Below are 26,695 nucleotides of genomic sequence, written 5' to 3' on the forward strand. Positions count from 1 at the left end.
GATACATTGGTGTGTAAAGACCATAGACTGTATAAAAACATGGACGTAGTGTCCGTGACCTCACCCATAGGTTTCTGAAGAGCAATTTTGGAGCCAAAAGTAGGCGGAGCCAGCCATCGCCATCTTGGCAGCGCATCACCGTGCGTCACTCACGGATAATCGAAAATGGGCAAAAAGGTGGGAGCTGGTTGCTAAAGCCACGCCCACCTGGCTGCTGAGGACGTGCTCAGGAGAGTTCTAAAAGTTCGGACATTGCGTGAATCAGAGGTAAAAAATATATTTATATATATATATATAAACACTGTTCAGTATCTTGCACAAACTGATGGTTTTGTGTCTTTACACATCAATGTATCATCACGAGCCGCAGGGTTTAATTTGGTTTTGTTTGTGTGTGGGTTTTTTATTGTATGTTTTGTATGATGTACCTTTATGATTCCCATTCACATCAATTATAAGACTGACAGACCGCAAAAGTTTGTGTTCAAAATCTCTGTTTGTCCTCTAATGAAGAAACAAAGTCACCTACATCTTGGATGCCCTGGCGGTAAGCAGATAAATATCAAACTTAAATTTTGGGGTGAACTATCCCTTTAATGAAGTTATAGTTGGGCCAAGATCAGGGGTTGGTGATATGCCAAAATATAAAACAATCCAAATGATCTGGCTAAAGATTGGCCATGCAATCATTAAGCAAATAAGTTTTCTCACCTCCAAATAATTTTGCAAATGTAATTCTAAAATACAAAAAATTGTTTCTCTTCAACATTCTGGAAATTACACATGAAAAAACATACACAGAATAGATATTTTTTATTTTGATTTAAGTTTGTATTGTGTTCCTATTTTATTTTACATTTAAATTCTGTCCAGTCCACATTCCCATTTTCAAATGGAGGCCTGTGCATATGTATGCATATGTATATGTATTTATATGTATACATAGTAGGATTTTCAATATATATATATATATATATATATATATATATATATATATATATATATATATATATATATATATATATATATATATATTATATATATTTTATATGAATCTTTCCTAATAATCTTTGTAGTATCAAATGAAAAAACTATTCCATATAATGTCCCATTTAGTTCTGTAATTAATTTCTCTGTATGATTCAGCTGTGAGTCCAGACGGCATAGCATCATGTGTAGATCTCTAAAGAATTGGTCTGAATTCCCAGCATTCCACCAGCAGGAGCTTCACTGGACTGCTAAGCAGAAATTAGACCCAAATGACAAAGAAGTCTTATGTTAGCATCACTAGTTCTGAGGAAATGGACAAGATTCCTCAGAAATGGGAGCACATCTGGGCTTTTATTTTTGTTTTTGGATGCATCATGAGTTTGCAGACTCACTGGGTTTGTATTTTGGTTTGGGCTCTGGCAAAGGATCATCAATGTGGATGTAAGCATTGGGTCGAAGCTCAGCCGTGGTATAAACACCGTTTGGAAGCTGGTTCCACTTATCTCCCTCAGCCAGCTAACAAACACAAACAGAAGAATACTTCAGTATCACACAAACATGATGTTAATATTTCAATTAAAGGACATTTCTCAACAGCGCTTTAGCACTGATCCAACACAGCCATCCTTATAATGATAGATTAATTTAAATACACCAATCATGACTGAGAATTTCATAAAATGTCTATCTCAAATCTCGTTAAAAGATATCTTGGTCCCTTCATGCTCAGATCAGAAGTTATATTTTCCTTGAGGACATTTTTATGATTTTTTTTCATTGTGTAATTATTGTACATTTCCTTTGAAAATTCCCATTGCTGAAATGTGTCTGGAAATTAATTTTTTTTTTTTTTATTGTGATTCATATTACATTCTAAATACTGTAATGCAAATTATACAATAATAAAAAAATATATCTAAACTTAAATATTACTATCAATAATATATATATATTTTTTATAACAGTTTATGATATTAATAGTAGATATTACAGTAGAGGTAATGAGAAATGGGTAATTGTGATGAAAATACTGTCCAAAAATACAATTTAATCTTAACAATAAAATAAATTTTATATGGATAAGTACTTGATAGGTTTTGTGACCCAATCTTTCATATTTGATGATCAACAGGAACGTTATTTACTGTAGGATCTGAGTCATTGGTGCTGTCTGGAAGCTTACCTTGCCTTTTTTCTCTCTCTCTGCGAATGCCTGGCATCTGTGCTGATTTCGAAAACATGTTATGCTCTCTGAGCTACTTTCCTCTGACACAAGTCCAGCTGTGGTTGCTTGTCTGTCATTTCCTGCTGTAGGGTCATACTCTCTCTCTGCCTGTCACATGGACAGCTCTGCTACCACCGCCATCATTTTACGAGTGCACTCCCTGATCTGTGCCTCCAGCTTGTTTGCCTAAAACAAAAACACACTCTAAATGAATTTGCTAAACCTCCTGGCTTCATGACCTCATGTGTTTACAGTAACATAGCATAATAGTTTAAGGTTTAGTTAATTTGAAGGAAAGCTTGCTATGAATCATTACTGTGGGCAGCTGATGTTTTTTTTTGGAGACCATGAGGTCTGCAGGGGTGTTGAAGCATCAAGTATTTACTTGAGATTCCATGGAAATTCTGAGTCCTGAAACAAAACCATTTGAGTACTGATCTAAATCAACGGTGTTGCTGTGCAGTGTGTGTAAACTTTCGTGCCATTCTCAGGCTTGATTTGGATGTAGGGGGAAAGCCATGTAACCGGCTCATACAACAGGTTCCATTTCCAAGAGCATTAACTTCCTTATATGCTAAATGCACCTCTAAATAAACACACATACACACACACGCATTAACTTTTCCTTTAAATGTGTATGTGTGCATTTTTCTAACTATATAAAATGCACCGTGTAGTCATTTTATGACATATTTTAGTTTAATCAGACGATAACATTCTCATTATATATATATTTTTTAATTATATTACATTGCGAAATTATCTGTTAGATTTAATAAGTCCTCACCTCAATTAAATGTGTTAAATATATATGTTGTACAATTATATGTATAACAAAATAGGTCTAGAATAGAAATAATTATTGATAATAATTATATTTATATAATATTTCCTAAAAATATATTTATATAATTATTAATTAATGGTATATACTTCATGTTTTACAAAAAAATATAAATAAACAAATATTACATTAAATGGAGACGTTATTTCCCTTCAAAAAATCTGTTATGAAGTCAGCATCATTTCATATCGTATGCAATAAAATGTGTAAACAGTTATTTATTTGGACTATATGACACAAACTAGGTCTAGAATATAAAGAATTCTTAAAAAAATAATAATATTTAGAACATTTATTATTATATTATTATTATTAAATAAAAAAGTAGCTTAAAAAAAATCAAGTGTTACAAATTAAATTAAATTCTGCAAATACGTTGATTTTGGGGTGATTGTGCTTAGTGAAACTGACCAACAGGAGGGTCCCTGCCAAGCAAGGCATCAACCTCCATGTGGACTGTAACTGTTCAATCTTCTCGATGAAACGGATCTGTTCCACTCACTTGTCGTGCTCTGGTTTGGTTCACACAAGCCACACCATCAGGACACAATTAAAACTGTGGACTCATTTAAAGCCCCTTAGCTCTCATTACACAGATGCACAGGAAGTGAGTATTGTGTTTTGTCTTTGTATCCCTCTGCGAGTTATTTGGCTAAACGGCGTCAGGATGGCGGCGAATGTGTCATTGTGATTTTCGATCACTAAAGGTTACATTGTATCTAATGTCGACTACTGTTGAGGTGTGGTTCTCGTTTTGTTGTGCTCAAGTGAAGGCCAAATGATTGGAAATGTCTTCACAAACAAAACATGCCAACCCAACTGGATTGTTAAATGATGTCTGTACTGTAAATTATAATCTAAAAATGTCTCTTGGTTAACACCCAGGGTTATGCATCTCGACAAAGAGGAAAAGCTGAAATACAAGTTAGATGTCCAAGTGGACTTGATCTGGGAGAGACATGTAAGATATCAGTGTAATGTAGATGACGGCCAGAAAGAGCGACACTTCGACCAACACCAACATGAGCCCACAACAGACAGGTCAAGAGCTGGGGAAAAAAGTCCGCAAGCTGATGAATAAAAGCCTTTTAATCAATCAAATGAATTAGAGTAATAGAAGGAGGGACGATGAAGGCAATGTTTGAGTTCTGAGTCTTAATCTTAATCCTTTGCTTTAATCTTCTTGAAAGAAGTTATATATGTAATTTATTCCTGTGCTGTCATTACTCCAGTCTTCAGTGTCACATGATCCTTCAGAAATCAGGCTAACATGTTGATTTAGTGCTCAAGAAAACATTGAAGTGCACTTTGGAAACATTGATACATTGATTATTTAATGAACTTTAACATTGAATGGGTTTAAAAAACTGCATTTATTAAAATAAATAAAAAATTGGTAACATTATTCAAGTCTCAACTGTTACTACTGATCAATTGAATGATCAATTTTACTGCCCGCAAACTTTTGAACGGTTAGTGCAGCTGATATTTTCAGTGTAGCCATAATGTGTTGGACTTCAGGAAGTGCTTCTCCGCATCAGTATTAAGTGGAATTTGTGACAAATGTAAATGTAGTGAAAAATATTGGACTTGAACTGTATTTTGGCATTGCACACAGTGTCTGAAGACATATTATGTTTTTACCCCTGACTTCAAGCCCTACAGCAAGGATGAGAACTAGTAACAATCTAATATTTAAGTGTTTATTTTATCTGCACTGATGCAATAGATGTTTATATGAAGAGACCCTTCTGTTGATTAAACACTATCAAGGAGATTCTTGCTAAGATGGTTTATTTCACTTTTATCGTTTAGAAGGAACTATAAATGGTAAAAAGAGCTGTAAGTATGTGTGCCACCTTAGAGTGCAATGAATGTTTGGATCATTATATACAATCGAACCTTTACTTACATTCCACTGGATTAAAGTTTATAGTATTGTTTTTTGCTTTATATACAGTACAGACCAAAAGTTAAAAGTTACTATTTTTAATGTTTTTGAAAGAAGTTTCTTCTGCTCATCAAGCCTGCATTTATTTGATCAAAAATACAGAAAAAAAACAGTAATATTGTGAAATATTATTACAACATGAAATAATAGTTTTCTATTTGAATATACTTTAAAAAAAAAAAAAACATTCCTGTGATGCAAAGCTGAATTTTCAGCATCATTACTCCAGCCTTCAGTGTCACATGTGACATCCAGTCTATCGCATGATCATTTAGAAATCTTTCTAATATTCTGATTTATTATGGGTGTTGGAAATTCAAAATAAAAAAGAAAATTCTAATAATATATATTCTAATAATATATTTTCTTTACTTTCACTTTTTACCAATTTAACACATCCTTGCTGAATAAAAGTATTGATTTTATTTAAAAAAAGAAAGAAAAAAAAAGACTGACACTAGAGGTGGGCAGATCGATACTTATATCGATAATATCGATACCAACGTTGGTATCGGTATTGATCGATACCAACGGGAAAATATCGATACTTAAGTTTCAGTTTCTCTCGTTTTGCGACCTGGCCGTGTTTGTCAAAATGCTGCTGCTGTCACAGAGCAGAGCAAGCTCTCAAGAGTGCTGCTCGTGCTCGACACTGCTCTCCGCCCCCTCTCCTGTGTTGTACCGTCACGTGACTCACCACTAGCGCTACCACCAGCAGTCAGGCGCGCGCACCGCTCAGCCGCGCATTTCTAACAGCAGTCGGTCAGAGGCAGAGAAAGAGGAGCGTTGTATGGCTGTATTTTCAGGCCGATCTACCCTTTTTGTGTTAGCTGTGAAAGGGATACTAATTTCTATATTTAACCTTCACCTAGATGTGTACCAGACTTAATTATTTTTATTATTTTTCAATAGCTGATTCTCCAAGAGCAGTGGATATTACAAGGCGCCTATCAGAAATGATTGTGAAGGACCTGCAGCCTCTTTCCATAGTGGAAGATGTCGGCTTCAGGAATTTTGTATAAGGAGAATTTGTTTTATATTGTGAAGTAAAACTTTGTGACTTTAAGAAAAAAATACTGAAAAGAAGTGCACTAAAGAGGAGAATTTTTTTTTTATTAACATGCTACTTGAAAAGAGAATTTGTTTTTACATTTTTTATATTTGTGAAGTAATCATTTTGTAACTTTGTTTATTTAAATAAATCAGAAGTAACCAAAAGTTGTTTCTGAACAAAAGCTTTTGTAGTACTGATTAATAACCCAAAATGCAAATCACAAAAACAAATTAAAAGTCATGAAAATTAATTTAGATTTAGGTTGAAGACACATCCACCTTAATTATTAAAAAGTATCGATATTGGTATCGGTATCGGCGATACTGGCCCTGTATTTACTTGGTATCGGATCGATACCAAATCTAGCGGTATCGCACACCTCTAACTGACACCAAATTACTGACCAGAAGTGTATATTGTTATTACAATTTTTTTTTACTCTTTATTCATCAAAGTATCCTAAAAAAGTATCACATGTTGTAACGGTGGTGACCCGATAATAATTTAAGAAACTCAAACCAATGATTTTCTCTTTAGGTTAAACTTAAATTCGGGCGCCAGACAGGAGTAACCCTGTCAAATGTTTAAGAAAACAAATATCCCAGATAGCATAAATACCACCAGTTACATATATAAACTCACATTCCAAGAAATAAAGCACAAACGTCATAGGATTCCATTTAGACAACTGTATTTCTCACAAGAACAGAAAAACACCACTTTCAATTATCAGTGACAAGAACAGAAAAATAAAATAAACCTTTAAATTATGAGTCGAGGTTCAGTAAAGAAAATACAAATAAAATAAAGATAACATCATATATATATTTATATTTTACTCACTGCAGTTTGAGAGGAACCGGGTTAAATGTGGGTGTGGAAAGTGCAGAGATGAATGGTGTGAGTGTTTTGGGATAAGACCAGCCACGTATCCAACAAGCCGCCTTCAGTAATTGGTGAACTTGTGTTGGTGGTAAACGAAAACAGCCAGGATCCAGACGGTCGTTAACAGCTCGATCGGGACTTTTTAAACGCTCTGCGCTGAAGACATCGTCATGGAGAGCGGTCCACTCTCTAGCATCCACTCCAGCAAAGGCACAGCGCTCTCCCTCCGAGGATTACGTCACCGCCACACAGGTAAGTGTAGACACCTTCCTTCTCCCTTAATTTTTTCCGTCCAACTACCAGCCAGCAGTTCATTTATTGGGTACTTCCTAATAGCGTTTAACTAGATTACCACAAATTCGTTTGTTGGGTATATTTTTAGATGGCGTTCGGCTTCCGTTGAGGCTTTCCGGTTCTCATCTCCACAGCGCACTAACAACAACACTCCACGTTTCTTCCGACCCTACTCCTCTCCTCCTTCAGTTTAAATTCCTCCTTTTATTAGATTACCTCATTTCCTTTTTCCTCATTTGGTAAACGAAAATGGGCGGAGACAATATTAATAATTACAATTTTTGATATTGGAGTTTTCAGCTCCGCCACAATGTCCTGAAAAAATATTAAGCAGCAGAACTGTTTCCAACTTTGATAATCAATCATCATATTAGAATAATTTCTAAAGGATCATGTGATAATGATCCTAAAAATTCAGCTTTGCATCACAGAAATAAATGATAATTTAAAGTATAATACATTTTAAAACAATTATTTTAAATAGCAATAATATATCACAATATTACATTTTTTTTCTGTATTTTTGATCAAATAAATGCAGGCTTGATGAGCAGAAGAAACTTCTTTCAAAAACATTAAAAATATTAATGTTTCCAAACTTTTGGTCTGTACTGTATCTGTGACGGATCATCACTTTGGCTGCTTCACCCAATCTAATGCAAAATTTGGGAGACCCACTGAGAAGTCACTCTGTATGACCCTGACAACACAAACACAGATGTAAAATTTTTGGTGCAAATACCACCCCAGACTTTACAAATTCACCTGACAGCTCTTATAACTCTCCCACCGCTGGATGTGTTCTTGCATGGCAGCCTTGTAGCTCTTGCACATATGCAGCTTTTTTTGCTCCAGCATGTTGACCATGAGTTTGCCGAGGTTAAATTTCTGCTCCTCCAGTTTCTGGTGCATTTCTTGCAGAACCTGTAACACCCTTGAGATCTCGTTCTTCATATGGTCTCTCGAGTTTGTAGCTGTGAGAGTGTTGTAGACTGGACTTTTGCAGCAACCTAGAGTGAAACCAAGCACGTTAACCAAATATTATTTTATGGTGTAGTGGAGTCAGATTGTAGTATGGAAAAACGCGAGAGCTACAGTGCTTGTCTTTGTTGATAGCAATCGATGGCAGTGTCTTAAAATTTTCTTCCAGTTTGGCCAGCTTCTCTTGCACCTCTGCCAGGTTCTGGTTTGAGATGTGGATCAGGCTCAGGTATTTGCTCCGCTGGCCCTTGGTGACTTCATACAGTTTAGCAAACACACCCAGCCTGTTGAGGGAAAGAAAACAAAATTTAAGTAAACATTTACTGAACAGGCTACAGACTAACAGACTTGATTGTTTTATAGGCTAAAGTTTCAGCTCTGTTTCAGGCTGTCTACAGAATTGTCTTTCATCTGCTTTGATAAGTATGAGATGATGAAGGTGATCAAACTCGTTCCTGTTGCACATACTCTTGAAGCAGCTGGACCTTCAGCCCTTCCACAGACTGCTACTCTCTCACACATACACACATGAAAACATACAAGTGGACACACACTCATTTTTGAATGTATCTTGCCACACCACATTATGTCAACTGAAAGCCATTTGTCATAATGTACTGTACATACCTTGCTAATCAAACTGCGTTTTAGCTTTTCCAGATCTCTTCTTCTCTGCAACAAGCAGTTACCATCTGGGACTGAGTCTCTCTACACAAACGATATATACAGTATAAAACAAGCAAATTATTTCTTTATAGTCTATAATTTAAAAGAGAACATGTAACTTCTGTAAAATATCAACTTTGTACCTTCACTAAATGGTGTGATAAAAATAATTTATAAAATAAATAAAAAAAATATTCAGGGTAGGTTCTCAATTAATATTAGCTCAAAAAAGCTGCATGCATACTAACTAAAAAACTATGATGTTAACATACATTATCATAATGCTGTTTAGAATAGTTTTAAATAGAGTACAGCATGTCAAAAAACATCAACAAGACATCAACTTCCCAAATGTAATTCATGACCGCTACTATACGCTTTATGTTAGCATAACATTTAAGAAAAGATCTTTCGATTTCAGTGTCTCTTTTTTGGGACCTTTTTCCATTGTAATGAAGATAAATTATGGGGCAACTGCTACCAGGCCATGTGTCTTATGTAACAAAAATCTCTAAAATACAAAAGGAACTAATTTTTGTTCATTACATGAGAAAGAAATGGCTTCACGGCAGTTCTGAAATGTTGGACGTCATTAGCGTCTGCAGTCATTTCCACTAAACGTCATTCTTGTGTTGCCAAATCATGGAAAATCCTGAAAACACTCTTAAAGTATGATTATTGATATAATTATGTATTATTATCATTATCATTATAAGGAACTAGATGTGTTTCGAGTTACCTTAGACTGGGTCTTTATATGTTGCTGTTGAGTGTTAGCAAAAGAGTCTCTGGCCTGTTTTAGCTGGAGTTCATTTCTCTTCAGGGCTTGCACAAGCTTGTCTTTCAGCCGTGTATCTCGAGCCAGTTTATCACTCAGAGACTTACACTCAGCAACAATCTGCTCCATGTTGATGTCCAGCAGACCTCTGTAGTCCAAAACAATCAATACCGGAGATTTAAAATGTGTTTATTTGACTTATAACACAGCTATTTGACTGATTTCTTCTGCCAACCCCCAACACATAGCCTCTTTTTTCATTGTATTATTTACATATTTTAGAAAAGGGATCTTCTGAAGGTTTCTTAAGGGTCTTTAATCTCAGAATCATTTTGGGTGTTGTCAGAGTAGAGTTCTGATGTGAATCCTAACCCATCTGGCAAGAAACTCTGAGATTACAACCTTTGATTCATGAAGATGGCCTCTTTTTCTTGAGGAGTCTCTTGTGTGTTCTCTGCAGCCACCAGCTGAGACTTGTGGCCTTCCAGTTCTCGTACCACCACTCTTTTGGCCTCCTTCACCTCTTCACACTTTGCCTCCATCCTCTGCTAATGCTCCATGTTCTCTATACGATGTTGCTCTATTACTACAACCTGCTTCTCCAGCTCCTTATGATATGCAAACAAATACAAAGGGATAGTCAGTCAAATCCTTCTTTTGCTTGTGAAACTATTCAGGAACAAGACTTTTTAATTTCTTGATTCAATTCCAGTCGATCTCCTTTCCAAGTTAAACAGGTATGAGAAGCACCTGAGCCAGCTCAGCCTGGTCAAAGACTTTGCAAACATGTCAAATCCACTTCTCAAAGTTCACAGGACAGATACTTCTCAGTGATTACAGCTTAGTGGTCTTGCTTACCTCATTTCTTTCAATGAGATCTTTTAAATTCTCCAACTCCTGTTCTTTCTTTATGTTTCTGTGGAGTCTCCATGCTCTCAGTTAAAGGCTTCATTTCCCGTCTAAACTGAACCACCTCTTTCCTCATCTCCTCACAACTATTCTTCAGAGCCATGTACATATTTTCTAGCTCCTGAGGATATACAGGACAACAAATACATATACAGATCCAAACATTTGTGACAATACACTAAAGGTGCTTCAAACAGTTCTTCATCGATGCCATAGAAGAACCATTTTTGGTTCTACAAAGGACCATTCAGTCAAAGGTTCTTTAAAGAACCATCTCTTTATTACCTTTTTAAAATCTGAAGAACCTTTCGCCGCAAAGAACCTTTTGTGAAACAGAAAGGTTCTTCAGATATTAAAGGATTTTTTATGGAACCATTCAAACAAAAAGGGTTTTAATCTATGGCATCGTGAAGCACCTTTATTTTTACGAGTGTTAGATAAAAAAATAAAAAAAAACTGTGTCCATCTTCATTTCAGGCTGCACAGCAACAAAATGGGATTTTAATGGTACTTTCTATATCAACTGTATCTATTTAGTATCTATATATTAAATAAAGATATTGAAATTAGTTTTATTAACATGAACAGAATATCTTTCTGTGTAATTTTCTAGACGCACTTTCTTGAATTTTAGATGAAGTAGAAGGATCTAAATATTTATTATTGCAGCATTTCAGTCTTTTTTGTGTGTGTTTTGAAGCATTTTGCTAATTGAAGCGAATTGTGTGGAATACCCAATGCATAATTCATCCTAAATCATCACCGTACCAGCAATACTTGGTATTCTTTCTCAAGACAGAGCTTCTCCTCTTTTAGACTAAAAAGGAGAAATCAAATTCTGTGAAAGAAATTTCATGAATTATACAGAAATAAGGACATGCATAGAATCAAGATATGAAGCAATTCATACAAAAAGGAACTCAAATACGCATGACATAAACTTGCAAAGTAATCATTTTTTAAGCAGGATATTTCACCATGTCAGTCATGAATCCATGTCAGTTTGGCTAAGGATGAAGGAGCCACTCAGTACATCCTGTAATAGACATATGTGTAGAAGCTGCATCTGGCTGTAATATGCCTGCAGTACGAATGCCCATCTGATCAACTGACATATATAAAATACATCTCTAGTACAGTGGATCTCAGACGTTTTAGAAGTTCAGACTTAGAAGTTCTTAAATCATAAAATGAATGTTTACTTGCACAATCAGTAGTAAGTAGATTCACTGTAAATTCACTGTTATGATAGATCAAACTACCATTTGGTATGTTAGTCTTCACTAAAACCTGCCAAACACCTCTTCCTTCTGTGTATTTTAATGGAGCCTAAGCAAAGCCACACATCTTGGTGTGGTCCTGCAGAGCCTCGTACCACTCAAACTGAAACTGCATCTGGTATTCTCTCTCTTCATCCTCCTTCAGCTGGCTGTAGTACTGAAGAAGTCTCTGTTTCAGTCTGCTGACCTCTGTGTTCAGTCTCTCGGGAAACAGCTAGGCCTTCTTCGGCTCCTGCTTCTGCATTTCAGATTCCTGAGAACTTGACGACAATGATGAAAACGAATTAATAATGATCCAAATAAACAGTAGCTGAAAGAGCAGGTTATATGGGTTTTTGATGGGGCATTAAAGCTAGATAGGTTCTTGGGGATTTACTGAGACTCATTTCAGGTGCGGACCACATGCAATGGATCTAAGCTTTGAGTGTTGTCTATCTGACCAATGAAGGTGATGTTTTCTATATAAGCATGATTATCAACAGAAAATCTGAACGCGTTTTTCTCCTTCATAGTGGAGGCAAACAAACACAAGTTTTGAGCGATGCAGTAAATCTCTTCCAGACTCGAAGATTATTTACTTGCTGTGCAGGGCTGAGATCCATCAAATGTTGAAGATCTTTCACGTTAATATTAATTGCTTTGACTTAAGCTTCATTTAACTTCTAGACAACATGCAAATGAAAACCAGGCTCTGTGCGATCGAGGCTGTTACTGTTAAATAAGTTTGTACTTTATTAAAATGCTAGTATGCTTTATTATCTGTTTTCTATTTTCTATTTGATTATCTGTTTCTATTGGATTTCACCCTCACAAATTTGTAAAACAACAGTAAATGCAGTATGACCGCACTTTTATGATTATTTCTAATTTTGGTCTCTAGTGTTATTAATAAGTTATTATTTGCTAGAAGTTTTTGACATTTGCTGGACATGTGTCTTGAGAAGCAGCTTGTGTTTTATCATTTCCTATTTTATAGCACTTGTATTTTGAGACTTCCTGCTCTGAGTCAAGGCAGAAGACTTAAAGCTGGTTACTGTCAAGATTATGGGGAGTTATGAGGCACACATGTGGAGGACCAGCTTTGAAGTAAGACACTCGAGCACATCTTACAATTGGCTGTTCGGATAAAAAGTCTGTGCTGACCTATTAGAACGAAAAAAAGCTATATAAAAATGGAGTATACTAGTGATAACAGACTTCTGCAGAAAATTGCATCACCAATTGGAAAAAAAGCTCTCGAAAACAGATCGGTGAAACTATTTCTGGCAGACGTCTCTACACATCTGCTAAAGATTAAATAATTACTACGGTTCACTACACCAAAGTCCCAAACAAAGCTTGTTCGTATTCCAGGCATTACTATGGTAAGACACTGCTTTGCGACAACAAATGATCCTATGCCTATGTATAAAGCAACACATTATGCAAACACATGACAGTATGAATAAATGAATGATGACAGACAATATTTTGCAGAACACCACAGCATTTACGGGAATACATGGAAATATGTCTGTTTTGTTTCAAACCTTTATGACTAGCTTTCTTTCAGATAACTTTCATTAAAAATTTTATTTCAAAAAAACTGTAGAAACTTTCTTCTTTTGTGTTCCACAGAAGAAAGAAAAGAAATACAGGTTTGGAACAACATGAGTAAATAATGTAAAAAATTCATTTTTGAAAAAAGAAAAAAAAAACTCACTTTAAATCTAATTCTGATTTAACAAAAAACTACTACTAGTGTCTTCACGGCAACTGAATTGCTCATCTGGCTCATTCTTTCATATACTGTAGAGTAAACAAAGTGAAAAACAACGACAAGCATCATTCCTAAATACTGACTCATAGTGTCGTGTTTTAAGAGAAAGGGTGAGTAGTCCTATTTCACCAAATTCTTCCTGCGTTGATGTTGACTGTGCAATTATGTAATGCACAGCTGCCCCACCCACACTTTCGTTCTCTCTCTCTCTCTCCTCTGATATTAATGTCAGAGCTGTTGCACTTTGAGGCAGTTCTCTTCAGTACTCTCTCTCAGTTTGGGTCACTTTATTTGAGACCATGAAACTGGTGTTTGTGTGCTGTTCTCTGCTGATAGCCGTCTTGCAGGAGGTAGACGCTTCTGGTAGTGGCCCCTCTGGGGTTCAGGACAGGGTGTCAGGAGGTTCCAGCTGCTCCCAGGTGAGACTGAAGCCAGCTGGGCAATGTGAAGACGAGGAAGAGTGCCCGTACCAGATCACGCTGCCACCGCTGACCATCCAGCTTCCCAAACAATTCCATCTACTGGAGAAGACCATGAAGGAGCTGCAAAGCTTGAAGGAGACCGTAAACACGCTGAAGAGCTCCTGTCTGGAGTGCAGCTCGCAGCAAGTAGACCTCAACTTGCAGAAGGACAGTGGAGACCGTCTGACAAACAGTGCAGAGCTGAATCAAGGGGATACCAGGACAAGAGTCTACCGGAATGGGAACAACAGTGATAATGACATTGTACAAAACATGCAGGTGAAGATGAATCGCATGTCTATCAGCCTGAAGAACGCACGCGCGCAGATTAACTCTCTTGAGGGCCGTCTAGAGGAACTTAACCTCCTCAATCTGCAAAATGTGGAGGATATAGTTGACAGAAAAGTTGAGAACATTACCGGGATTGTCAACAAAATCAGCAGCAACTGCACACATTGTCCAGGTCAACAACAACCACAACCACTACTTCAGCGTAAGTTCAATAATTCTACTTAAAATTATGCAATGCGAGTACATTTTCATGAATAGTGTATGGAAATATGGAAACATATAATGATGTTTTATCTGTAAGGCTATAAAGTCTCTTATGCTCATCAAGGCTGCACGTCTTTAATCAAAAATACAGTACATTTGTGAGATAATATTACAATTTAAAATATGTTTTCCATTTTAATATATTCAAAAATGTATTCCTGCGATGGCAAAGCAGAATTTTCTGCATCAGAGTCACATGATCACATCACACCACCTTCAGAAATAATTTGTAAGAACTTATTAAGGACACAGAACTGGGGTAAACTAGAAATCATTCACAAACATGAACCTTGTAGAATGCTTTCAGTCTGCCTCCTCAAACAGGGGCTATCGCACTGAAGGTTTTTCAGTTTGTAATCAAGTTAGCTGCCAGGAGAGATGCTTCTGGAATAGTTTTGTGAATCCTCATTGAAATCTTCTGACTTGGATTCATAATATCAGAAGTGGAATAAAAATGAATTATACAAATGCTTGCATTTCAAAAATGAATCCTGCTGCAGGGATGAACCCTGGTCATCGAATCACATGGTGATTAAATAAATGTAATAAGCTCCAGTGAACCAAATTAAAGCTTTTTGGGTCATCTACACAAGCATCACAAGCTTCAGAGGACAAACATGTACAATCTAACATGTTAAAGGGGTCATATGATGCAATTCCAAGTTTTCCTTTCTCTTTGGAGTGTTACAAGCTGGTCATGAATAGATAAGATCCCTAACGCTGCAAAGACTAAAGTCTCAAATCCAAAGAGATATTCTTTATAAAAGTTACGATTGGCCCACGCCCCCCAAAACATCTTGTTGAAACACACCCCCACGTCTACATCACAATGTGGGACTATTTGCATAATGCCACCCAAATGTTCATGCAAAGAAAGCATTTATTGTTGCTGCCACCACTGCCGCCATGTTCTGAAGATGCTATGTATGTGTTTCGTTGTGAAAGCAAAGCTACTTTGTTTTGTCTTTCAAAAGTGGACACAACTAGAAATCAGTGGTTAAGTTGTATTTACAACACTGTTCCAGAACAGTTCAACCCAAATATTCAGAAAAACACATTTCATTACACCAAATAATGTTCTTTTTAGCAACATCATATGACCCCTTTAAAATCTGTGTGACCTTAAAGGGATCATTCACCCAAAAATTACAATTCTGTCACCATTTACTCAGCCTCATACTGTTTCTTTCTTCTGCTAACATGTTCATCACGAAAAAAGAAACTCCTACAGGTTTAATTCAACATGAGGGCGAGTAAAAATTGAATATTAGAAATAACGATTTTTATTTTAAGGTGAAACATTCCATTCCGGTCCTGATGCGTGTAAAATTATATGGCATGCTTAAAAATCTCTCTCTCTTTCTCTCCCCAGATCTCACAACCATCAGAGACTGTTCTGAGATCACCATTCTAGGGCGAAGGAAAAACGGAGTGTACCAGGTGACCCCTAACCCCAGAAATGGCAGCTTTGCGGTGTACTGTGACATGGAGGAATTCGGAGGCGGGTGGACTGTCTTGCAGCGCCGCATCAATGGCAGCGTGAGCTTCAACCGCCCCTGGGCTGACTATAAGAAGGGCTTCGGTGACCTTAAAGGGGAGTTCTGGCTTGGCAATGATACAATTCACCTGCTCACCAAAGCCAAGGACATGATCCTGCGCATTGAACTTGAAGACTTCGAGGGCACACGGAGGTATGCCAAGTACGAACAGTTCTACGTGTCCAATGAGTTCCTCAATTATCGGCTGTCTTTGAGCGGGTACTCGGGGACTGCTGGAAATGCTCTGCAGTTCAGCAAACACTTCAACCATGATCAGAAGTTCTTCAGTACACCGGACAGGGACAACGACATGTACCCCTCAGGGAGCTGTGGGGCGTACTATGAATCGGGCTGGTGGTTTGATGCCTGCATGTCAGCAAACCTCAACGGCAAATACTACAAAACAAAGTACAAAGGGAAGAGGAATGGGATCTTTTGGGGCACATGGCACAACCAGACGTCTGAGTACTATCCGACAAACTACAGACAAACATTTAAAAATGTCAAAATGATGATGAGGCCAAAGAATTATGCACCCTAAGCCAACTTTAAGTATAAATGAACAATTATTTTGGGGGCAGTTACATACTTTTCCTCAAGAACAACTTCTAAAGATATAGCTTGAGATTCATTACACATCCTCATACGTTAGCAGAACTGCATTTCAAAAATAATTGGTCTAAATATCTATTTCTAACATTGCAAGGCACATAAAAATACTATCCATCATCGTCTTAAAATGCCAGGTCTTGGAGTTATGATTTCATGTTTTTGTATATGTCATACTGCCATCTTCTGTTTAACTGGTTTACTACACCATCCTCTTTACAGACTCCTGATGAGAGCTTTTTTCCCCCACCATGTGTTGAATATTTAGTGGGACACACTGAACAGCTTTTTAAAAATGTTAATTTGATTAATACCATCCATGATTTGCTGGTGGACTTATGGAATTTTAAATGCTGGAAGTGACTTTTTTAGGCTAGATGTTTTATACAGATGGTTGAAAGTTTACAGACATGGACTAAAGGCCCATGAGGTGGATAGCTGTGGCTTACAAGGAGGAAGTGTACAGTATTTATTGTGAAAGTATGGGATGATTAAAAAAAAGATTTTTTTAAGTATTGCTGTGTGACTAGGCTGACCTTGATGAATGTTTTTTCTTACCAGTCTGAAATATGTTTAGTTATTTCTAATCATTGCTTTTTCAGAAACTGTTTGTATATTGGAGAAATTATATCAAATACCTAAATCTGTGCTTTTAAAAGGCACATTCATATTTTTTATAAAACAAATAAAACCGTATCTAAACACTGATTTTGATCATTCTTACACAGTCATTTGGTTGTGCACATTTTTGTACTCAACTCAATTCTGATCAGAGTATGTGAGCGGAGTGGAGTGACAACAATTTCCCCTCCGCACTCAGAGCATTTAATAATCACTCCGCTCCAGCTCCGCTCCGGGTTCACAATTTCCCACTCCCGCTCCACTCCACGCTCAGTGATACCAGAAACACTGCTCCACCTTCGCTCCTTGACTAAAGTATTTCAGTATGTTTGAAATGTTATGTTCATAACGTAGCCTATATTAAAATAAAAAATAAAATAACAGGAGAGTTTCAAAGTGGCTTAGGTTATTGTGTGCAAACTTTTTTTCCTACCACATGCCAAACTAATAACATGGATGTCAGCATTAATATAATTACTGTATTCTTCTGTGCAAATTTTGTTTGTGATGAAAATAACAGTATATTTTTATTTTATCTACAGATCAATGCATTTCTTACAGATTTCTGCTCATTCAAAATCAGATACAGATGAAGTAACACTGTAAGATTACATTTGTTTGAATGCATTATTGCGAAAGTGATTGTGTGTGAATGTGCTGTAACTGTTTAAATCATGCTTTGACCCGAAAATATTCAGTAAAAGGAACAGACAAACTCCTTGAGAACTAACCTATAACTTCCCGCTTGACTATTGTCGTCATTGTAGCCTTCTGATTTGAGAGATCCATCTGTATCAAGCAATAGTTAAATATGTTTAATGTGAATGCTTGCTAAATATGCAGTTATATTACGGGCCGTTGGCATGAATTGTACTCGTGATGGAGCGGTGGTGGAGTGCTCTTGGAGCGAGTGAAAATCACAACGCTCCGACTTTTAAAAAAATCCGCTCCTCACTCCTGTCAAAACCACACCGCTCCACTCCACGCTCCGCTCCCACTCCGCTCCGCTCACATACTCTGATTCTGATACTGTATGCTGAATACACAAAAAATGCCTGTTTATCTCTGCATTCATCTCTCTAGATCTTCACTGCAGGTAAGCAACAGTTTTTTTTTATGTAATATAGATTGAAAAAGTTTGCTGTACAGATCGGCTACATTTCAAAATGTACAATAGTTGGATTAAGAGTTATAATCAGTAATTAGTAATTAGTGTCAAGCTATTTTACTAGTTTTGCCAGTGGAAGACACAGGCGAACAAAATGTATTATTATTATTATTTCTTCTACGTTCCCACCAGCCTCCTGGAAACAGTCGCATCAAGCATGCCGAAACGAGTGTTTGAAGTGATCAACAAGAACGGTGGGGCTACTCACTACTGAGTCCTTTTTTGACACTTTTAGTTCTGTTGTGAGTTTATTTCTGGGATATGGTCTTAAACTTTTGATCAGCTGATGAACAGCCTGTTTGACTTTAAATGCAGTTTTCAATAAATTGCCTACTCTCTATTTTTTGTCTCTTGCTCCTGTTTCTTCTTTTGGCATTTTGAAGCACCACTTACAACCTGGTTATGATCCACTAGTGCGAAATGTGTAAAATTTGCAAGCATGCCCTGGTCTTAAGATTTTGTTCAGGAGTGTAAGTTGGAGCGTTCAGAGCATGACGAGTAGAAGGCGTACCAGCAGATAGTCTTTGACCTCGGCCTGGATCTGTGTTGCAGGAGCTTTTGCTTATAGGGGAAAGCTAAACTCCAAGTGCAACGTGAACGACAAAAAAGACAATAAATCTATGAGACTCATGGGTCACGTTGCCTAATTTAGGGTTAATGCAACTGTGACTTTACCCATCTTTGAAGAAGATGACCGATCTTCTGGCGCATCTTCACCTGCTTATGCAAATAACAGAACAGAAATCCCATTTGAACTAAGGTGCAAAGAAATTAAATCTAACTCTTTATTTATTTTTTTATTTTTTATAAGATTAATCTTACCTGTAGGTCTGTATATGAAATTCCCTGGAGAGTGAGCCATTTTCAGCCTTTCTCTTTTGATGCACGTAATGCTGCACGGAAAGTTGCGCATGAGGAGACTTCAAGAGATGTGCCAGATGCAAGAACAGCAATGGGTAAGAACACTGTCCATTCTGAAGATGCTATACAATATCAAACATGTTTTGGGATATGTGAAATGCTAAAACTTTCAAAAAAAAAAAAAAGTTACTTATTTTTCAGCGTTCAACATTTAAAGCACACCCAATAAGAAGATACAAACCACTTGTTCAACTCTACGACAGTCCCAGAACATTTCTTAAAATAATGTTTCTGTGTTGACATTTTAAAACGTTTGAATAAAAATAAACTCATTTTCTGTTCTGATACAGACTGTGCTTTCAAATTTGGCAGTCAAATGGGTGAAATAGTTGTCTAAAATGTTAGAATCAGATGTTTTTGCACAACCTGCATTCAGGCTACAGGTCATTCCTACTGTGCAGTTCATTTTTGTTTCTTTCCAGCTAATGTATAATTGTTTTTTTTTCCTGAATTGCTAAAACAATTTCACCTGTACTCAAACAAAGCTTTAAATTATACACTAGTCAATGGTATACAAACATTCTGATCATTCATTGGATCATGGGTTCTCAACTCTGGCCCTCAAGATCCACTTTCCTGCAGAGTTTAGCTCCAACCTTGATCAAGCTCCCCTTTTTGTTTGTTTGTTATTTTGAGATCTTTAAGACCTTGATTAGCTTGTTCAGGTGCATTTGATTAAGTGTTGGTGCTAAAACCTGCAGGACAGTGGACCTCCAGGACCGCCAAGTTTACCAGAAAAAATGTTACTCACAAAAACACACCTAAGTTCGGTGAATGTATACACACACACACACACACACACACACAGTGTATACACACAAGTCAACATTTGAAATGGATCAAAATCTTTCATCAAAGTTGTACTAAACCTAAATCAAAATGTGTTCTTGTCTTAGGACAACTTTTAGTGAAATTTTATGATCCACTTCATTTTCGTTGCACTTCCGGCAATGGGGGGGAAAAACCATCTGGTGTGTTTATATTTTGTAAATTCACATATTTAGAAACAAGTGTGAACAGTTTTGAATTATTGTGTGAGCAGTTGTTTAACTTTTGCTTTCTTGTGTTTAGGGATTTGCATCACAAGTTTATCACGGTGCAAATTGCGTTTTAGTGAGTGAGAATGTGTTTAGAGTTTTGCAAAAAGAGGTCATGAGATCTGCACAGTGTCTAAACTGCCTGAACTTGTTTAAGGTTTTGCAGAAAGAGTGATTTGACATTGGTTTAGGCTACTGAGAATGTGGTTCAGCAATTAGGATTTAGATTTAGTGTCTTAGCAAATTGTTTGTATTCTGTTTGCTCATATCTTTTGTAAAAGTGCCTGAGCTTGCCCAGGATACCCTAAAATATAAATAAGCTTGAACAGAACCCATCCAGAAGGGGGCAGTAGATCCCCATTTTTGTACCCAGAATCTTTTTTTTTTTTTTTTTTTTTTTCTGTTCTTCAGAAGAGGCCATTCTCACATTAAAAACCCAAGACATTATGTAATCGCAACCTGTCAGAAGAGCTTACTAATGATGTGATAATCTGGAGGTAGCTCAGTCAAGTTTAATTTAAAGTAGACTTTGATTGCATTTCACATGCTCCAGGGCTAATATGAGACAAGTATGAAATGCTTTGGGAACTTGAGGACTATAATGAGTGAGAAGCCACTAAGGAGACTGGACACAAAAGGTTGAATGAGAATTTAGAATCATAAAGATGAATGTGAAGAACAAACTCTTGTAGTGCGAGTGGGTGGATGTACAGGGTATTTGCTCCTTGCTGGACATTGCTTCTGTAGTGGAAGATGGAAGTAATTACCCTTGTCTGTCTGCCAGAGACCATAGTCCAGGACCCTTTGGAGAGAAAGAAAAAAGCAGCAACCTAAAATTGATGCAGATAAACAGAAAGAAATGCCTCAAACCACAGTGCTTCTATTCCCATCCCAGCCACAGTCATCCAAAGCTGTTGCTTCCTGTTGGATTCTTCCTTCTAGCTTAAGAATATGAGCATAATGCATCACATGGATGTCTGTAAAATCTATAGAGAATCCACAGAGACAAACGTATTGCTCCAGGAATCATCTCAGATGTGGTGGCAGCTCTGGTTTATCATTTAGTTTGCTCACAAGTCCAACTGTGCAAACGTTCACGAATGCCACCCATCTGAACGTTATTCCGCTTACCACAAGTAATTTGTAGAAACACACAATTCTGCTTTTAAGGTTTTGAGCAGTTCTGGTGAGGAAACGAATGGAAAGATTTTCACGAAAGCTTTGAATACTCTGTGATTATCCTTAAACCAAAATTACAACTTAGGAGAGACACTGAGCCGGAGGGACATTCTGTAGGATCGGAAAGCTGACAGGAGACACGTCGAGACAATGTCAGCTAATATATGACTCTAAAACCTAGCAGAAAAACAGCCAGAAGGGAAAAGTAGTGCAAAAACAAGACAATTGTCTGCAATGTCTTATCTTCCATCAAGTATTGCATAAGGGCAGAATCCCGATTGGCCTTTGATTTAGGGTTTCTGGTACCACACATGGGTGGGGGAAGCCACTGTGTTTGGGAATATGATGTCTAAAGTGTAACCAAAGGATAGAACAGGATCCAACAGTTTCCAACACAGCTATATTAAAACTGCCTGTTTTCACCCCAAATAAGGACACAACCTCAAGATGCTGTTTTTAAAGCGCAATTGAGCTTGAAAAGTCATTAATGTCACTGCGTCTCAGTGTTGAGCAGGCTGGTTCTTGAGGACTGTGGTGTAGAACAACAACTCTGCGCCGACATTTGGAGACAGTCAGCATGCTTTGTCAGGTGAAAACATTTGTGCAGATGTTTGCACAAGTCTTTCTGTCCACTCACAATCTCCAACCCTGACCCTAAGTTCAGACATCTGTGGGAGGAGGAGCTGTGGGAAGAAGTTCAGAGAGTGGGGTCTCTTCCTCTAACCCCAGAATCGCAGAAACAGTCATTCAAGGAGAGCAGAAAAGGCAGATGGTGCACCATCTGGTTAGCTGGCTGAAGTCGTAGCTGTAGGTGCACAAGCCCTGTCAAAAAGGAAAAGCCAATCCTTGCGTGGAAGTGCAGAGGAGGCTATGGAGGATGTAATGTTATGAGATTAACAGCTGCAATAAAGCTGTATAAATCATGTTCAGATATTCAGAGATGTTAGATTAGTTCTGCCAAACAGACATCTGAGATAGACGTTTGTCTGGCATATCAATTAATGTAAAAGTTGCATCTATCCAATGATACACACACACACACACATTGGTCAGCCCTCTTGATTATTCATTATTGTTTCTGGCTCATTTCCACCTCTCCATCTCCTGTAGAGCCACCTGCAGACCCAGAACACAAGAAAACATTGGGAGCAAGCCAAACCGCACTGCCATGTTTCACATTATTCCCACACTCTGTCTAAACCTTTCTCAGATACGGTCAGTGCTACATGGTCAAACTGAACAAAATGCCAAACGGACTTGCACATATCAGTTTCGGCTAATATTTTACAGCTTTACTGACCTTAAAAAGACTTGACTGTGCGGATAACAAGTGCTAAATCAGGATCACAACAGTCATTTTGCAATTTCGTTGCTGAGGAGCAAGTCTATGGTACATTAATATTGTCTGCACAACAGAGATTCAAAACATCGACTACATCCAGGCCTGTGATTTTACTGAAAAACTGCAATGAATATGCTTCTTGATGAGATGTTGCAACTCTAGAAGCATTGCACTGGAGAACAAGCCAGAGATAAGACTAGAGATGCAAGGGAAATAAATAAATGAGGCTCAGATGAGAAGCCGTCCTGCTGGAATTGGCACTAATATGAGAAAAGGGGGGTGCAAAAGAGGAAGTCCCGATGGGAGGAGATGGATATAAGCAAAACAAGGCCATTTATCTCTGGTCTGACTATGATTACTGTTTGGAGCCCAAGCAAGGACACTGCCCTTCTCTGCTCTTTTAGAATGTTTTGACTTTGAGTTTTGCAAGTGCTCTTCTTTTTAAGGGTAAACTGAGTTATATTGTGACTGCCATTTTCAAGCTGCTGTTTTCGTAACCATTGTTGGGATACACTGACAAACAGTGGGTTGATGTTATTTTCTAAACTGGCTGGATTGAGACTCTTAGTGTTGACTTATTCAACCCACTTAATTTTTTTTTTTTTTTTTAAACAGAGAAGCTGACCCATCACCTACATCAAGCTCTGGTAGGGTTCACAGTGTGGGTTATGAAACTGTTTGGTTTGACAGTCTTTGATAAGGTTTCAGCAGCTGGGATTTCAAGGGATATGAGGATCTAATTGCTTTTTATCTCGCAACAGCAAACAAAACTCGTAACACTTTTTGCCTCTCTCCCCAAGTTTTAAGATGTTTTCGAATTCTGGAATTATTTATTAATCTTGGAATACCAATGTTATGTAATGTTCAATATTCCTAATTGCTTGGTGAGACTGAGCTGGAGAACAGTTAAATATCAAATTCAAATCATGAAAACAATGATAGATAGACAGAACGATAGACAGACAAACAGCTGTAATACAGAAATTTACAGTATACATGCAATGGGTCATATATTTAAGGTCAAACAGTGTAGGTCAAATGAAACCAGATGCTAACACACTGTCCGATAAATTGGCCATTCTGGAAAACAATCCAGCCGGAATGCTTCAGAATTTGGATTTTCATATTCTTATGCAATTGCAATGGTTAGTTTTTAAGAGTTGTTCAAAGTCATGTTGCAATTACTCAAAGTTGAATTTGGTCGACATTGTGCCAGTATCTCACTTTTAAAAACCACAGGGCCTTCAAAAGATATGGCAAAAGAAACCAATAAAACCAATTTTATAGATTTGTTACAGAGAGAACCGTTTTTTTTTTCAGCTTTGCAAAAGTCTGGCAAGGCCAAGGAAATAATATGCAAACAATATGTGCCAATTTTTCCCGGTACATTGTCTTTAACGCTCATTATATTTTAAAACTTTCTGCTTTTAAATATTCAGAACTGTGATAAAGAACTATAAATAACTTTGTGTTGAATATTCAGCAATCAATATTTCTGTCCACATGCATGTTACAGTTGCACTTACATTAGATAGCAAAATGTCAAACAAAGTGTTTCGGCAAACAAATAAAGATAAACATATTCATACATTCATTCATAGTCACTACAGGAGGTCCATAATATGATCTTGCTTGTCTGCTACACAACCCAGTTGTGGGTTAAGAACTTAAAGGGATAGTTCAGCACCCCCCAACAAATTCAACTGAAAATGTTCTGTGTTAACAACTCATTTTGTGTTTCACAGAAGAAAATAAGTCAGAAGAGTTTCAAAAAACATAAGTAAATGACAGAATTTAGATTTTGAGTAACCCATTCATTAATCAGTAGGCTACTTGATTTGTATCAGAACAGAACACTTTGCACATTATTGCATGGCACTTTAGTAAGAAAGCATTTTCCTTATCAAGGTCTACATAAAAGACACTGAGGAACCTACATGTATATATCTAAGACATCTTCAATCACATCCTGTCTGTCACTGATCCTTTTCTTTAAGGTACAAATGCTGTCCAATAACAGTGTATCTGCTCAAGTCTATAAAGTTTAGAGTGGTACTTTACTGTCTGTGTTATGGGTGAGTCATTCAATACAGATGAGAAATCCACAACACTAGCGTCACATCACAGCTATAACAGTCCCACAGGCTAAAATATACACACAGACATGCTCCACGACCATAAAGCTGCCCTGCAGATGTCCGTGAGTAACCTCTGCATACATACATCACACCACAAGTATGTATCCTATCAGGAGGGAAAGCACAGAAAAGGGAGTGTGAACAAAATCAGCATGTTCAGTATATCAACAAACAAGTCAGGTCTGCTGTGCATCCCAGCTTTAGTTCCAAAACACAGAGAAGGGTTACAACCAAGATAAGACACCAGGGATAAACAGGATTACAGCCCTTGTATTCTCAAGCATGTCAATGTGTGTATTTGCATGCATGTATACTACCTTCTTGTAGTATGTCTTCACAAGATGTTTCTCTCCACTGTCAGACATGACACTTATGTGAACCTAAAAGAGTATTCCATTGCTGTTGGGCTTTCGTTTGAAGCATGCGTCTTATTCTCTGCTGAATTGATGGAGACGGGGAGCCCCTGCCAGATGTGAGCCAACTGAAGCCAAAGTCGGTCCCCTTGCTTTTCCACAACACAACTTTGAAACGATTCAGATTCCTTCAGAAATTCTAAACATGGTCTCAAAATAGAAACAACACAGGAAATTACATTTGGATAGCAGGCATCTTGATGCTTCTCTCTGATGTGTTGTATGTTTATCAGTTTTTCTGCATCTGGATAACAGTCATACGTTGCTATGTCCTTATGAAGGAAAAAATTCAAAGATGACTTTGTTGATGAAAGATTGAAAGGTTATTAAAGTAATATTCTCTTATCCTAATTTACCTGTAAATCAAGTAGTCAAGGTTAGTATGGTTCACTTATGCAGGGTTCACACTGCTCGATTTTCAAAGTTGTCGGATCACTGCTGTTCTCACACTGCACGACTCTCTAGGGTACAATCTAGTTGCTTGTGTGCACGTAATACGGGAGATAACGTAATGGATTTATTCTTGTCAAAAACGATAGCACACAAAAAGCTTGAAATCCAAGTTGTCTGAAGAATGATTTGCAGTGAAAAGAAGAAAAAAATAAACAAAGAAGAATATGAAGGAGACAATGGATGCTGTTGTTCTTTTGCAGAGCTATTATGGTTCCTCCCACTGAACTTTCCTTTGCCGTGTATCTTGCGCTCTCATTGGCTGGAGGTCATCGCTGACCGCATTTCCAGTCAAAACACATTTCTCACTCAAGGGGGGTATTCCAAAAAGCAGGTTATGTGATATAACCGGGTATGTTTGAGGATAAGATATCGGATGACCTCAGCTTTTGGTCCCAAAATCGAAGGTTACTTTCAGGGTATGTAAGTAACCATAGTAAAGGTTGCTTTACTATGAAGAGAACCTGCTCCTCCCAGGTTTTTTGAGTCGCTGACAGGTCCGGATATCTGCATGCCAAATATCTCACTGACATCTGCGATGCATCGGTGCTACTCTCACATCACGTCTTTGATAACACACACTATGTTTGTCCCACACGTGAACGAACACTGATTTGCCTCTAATTTCCCCAAAACTGTCGGCGAGT

General features: G+C 37.4%; 2 protein-coding genes and 1 long non-coding RNA gene across 5 annotated transcripts; 1 reads left to right on the forward strand and 2 right to left on the reverse strand.

Moving 5' to 3' along the window:
• Positions 1-1,052: 1,052 nt before the first annotated feature.
• On the reverse strand, positions 1,053-10,775 carry LOC127973950 (coiled-coil domain-containing protein 146-like). Of its 3 annotated transcripts, XR_008157264.1 has the most exons (7): positions 10,071-10,775; positions 9,437-9,816; positions 8,852-8,932; positions 8,339-8,508; positions 8,009-8,253; positions 2,174-2,401; positions 1,053-1,506 (listed from the first exon to the last, which is right to left on the reverse strand). XR_008157264.1 is itself a non-coding variant. In XM_052577406.1 (6 exons), the coding sequence occupies exons 1-4, from the start codon at positions 10,208-10,210 to the stop codon at positions 8,491-8,493; spliced, it is 426 nt and encodes a 141-aa protein (XP_052433366.1). In that variant the 5' UTR covers positions 10,211-10,775; the 3' UTR covers positions 1,053-1,506; positions 2,174-2,401; positions 8,009-8,490. The 3 variants fall into 3 exon arrangements, 2 of the variants coding, with proteins under 2 accessions (XP_052433366.1, XP_052433367.1); XM_052577406.1 differs by having other exon boundaries at positions 8,009-8,508; positions 9,630-9,816; XM_052577407.1 differs by lacking the exons at positions 1,053-1,506; positions 2,174-2,401 and having other exon boundaries at positions 7,663-8,253; positions 9,630-9,816.
• Positions 10,776-13,838: 3,063 nt separating this feature from the next.
• On the forward strand, positions 13,839-17,487 carry LOC127974048 (fibroleukin). Its single transcript, XM_052577411.1, has 2 exons — positions 13,839-14,570; positions 16,005-17,487. The coding sequence occupies exons 1-2, from the start codon at positions 13,916-13,918 to the stop codon at positions 16,709-16,711; spliced, it is 1,362 nt and encodes a 453-aa protein (XP_052433371.1). The 5' UTR covers positions 13,839-13,915; the 3' UTR covers positions 16,712-17,487.
• Positions 17,488-20,603: 3,116 nt separating this feature from the next.
• On the reverse strand, positions 20,604-26,225 carry LOC127974064 (uncharacterized). The gene is made up of 3 exons (XR_008157265.1): positions 25,955-26,225; positions 25,503-25,748; positions 20,604-25,291 (listed from the first exon to the last, which is right to left on the reverse strand). It is a non-coding gene; the product is annotated as an uncharacterized LOC127974064 (long non-coding RNA).
• Positions 26,226-26,695: the final 470 nt, after the last annotated feature.

The sequence above is a fragment of the Carassius gibelio genome, chromosome A4 (assembly GCF_023724105.1).
Source record: "Carassius gibelio isolate Cgi1373 ecotype wild population from Czech Republic chromosome A4, carGib1.2-hapl.c, whole genome shotgun sequence".
In the NCBI taxonomy this organism is placed as follows: domain Eukaryota; kingdom Metazoa; phylum Chordata; class Actinopteri; order Cypriniformes; family Cyprinidae; genus Carassius; species Carassius gibelio.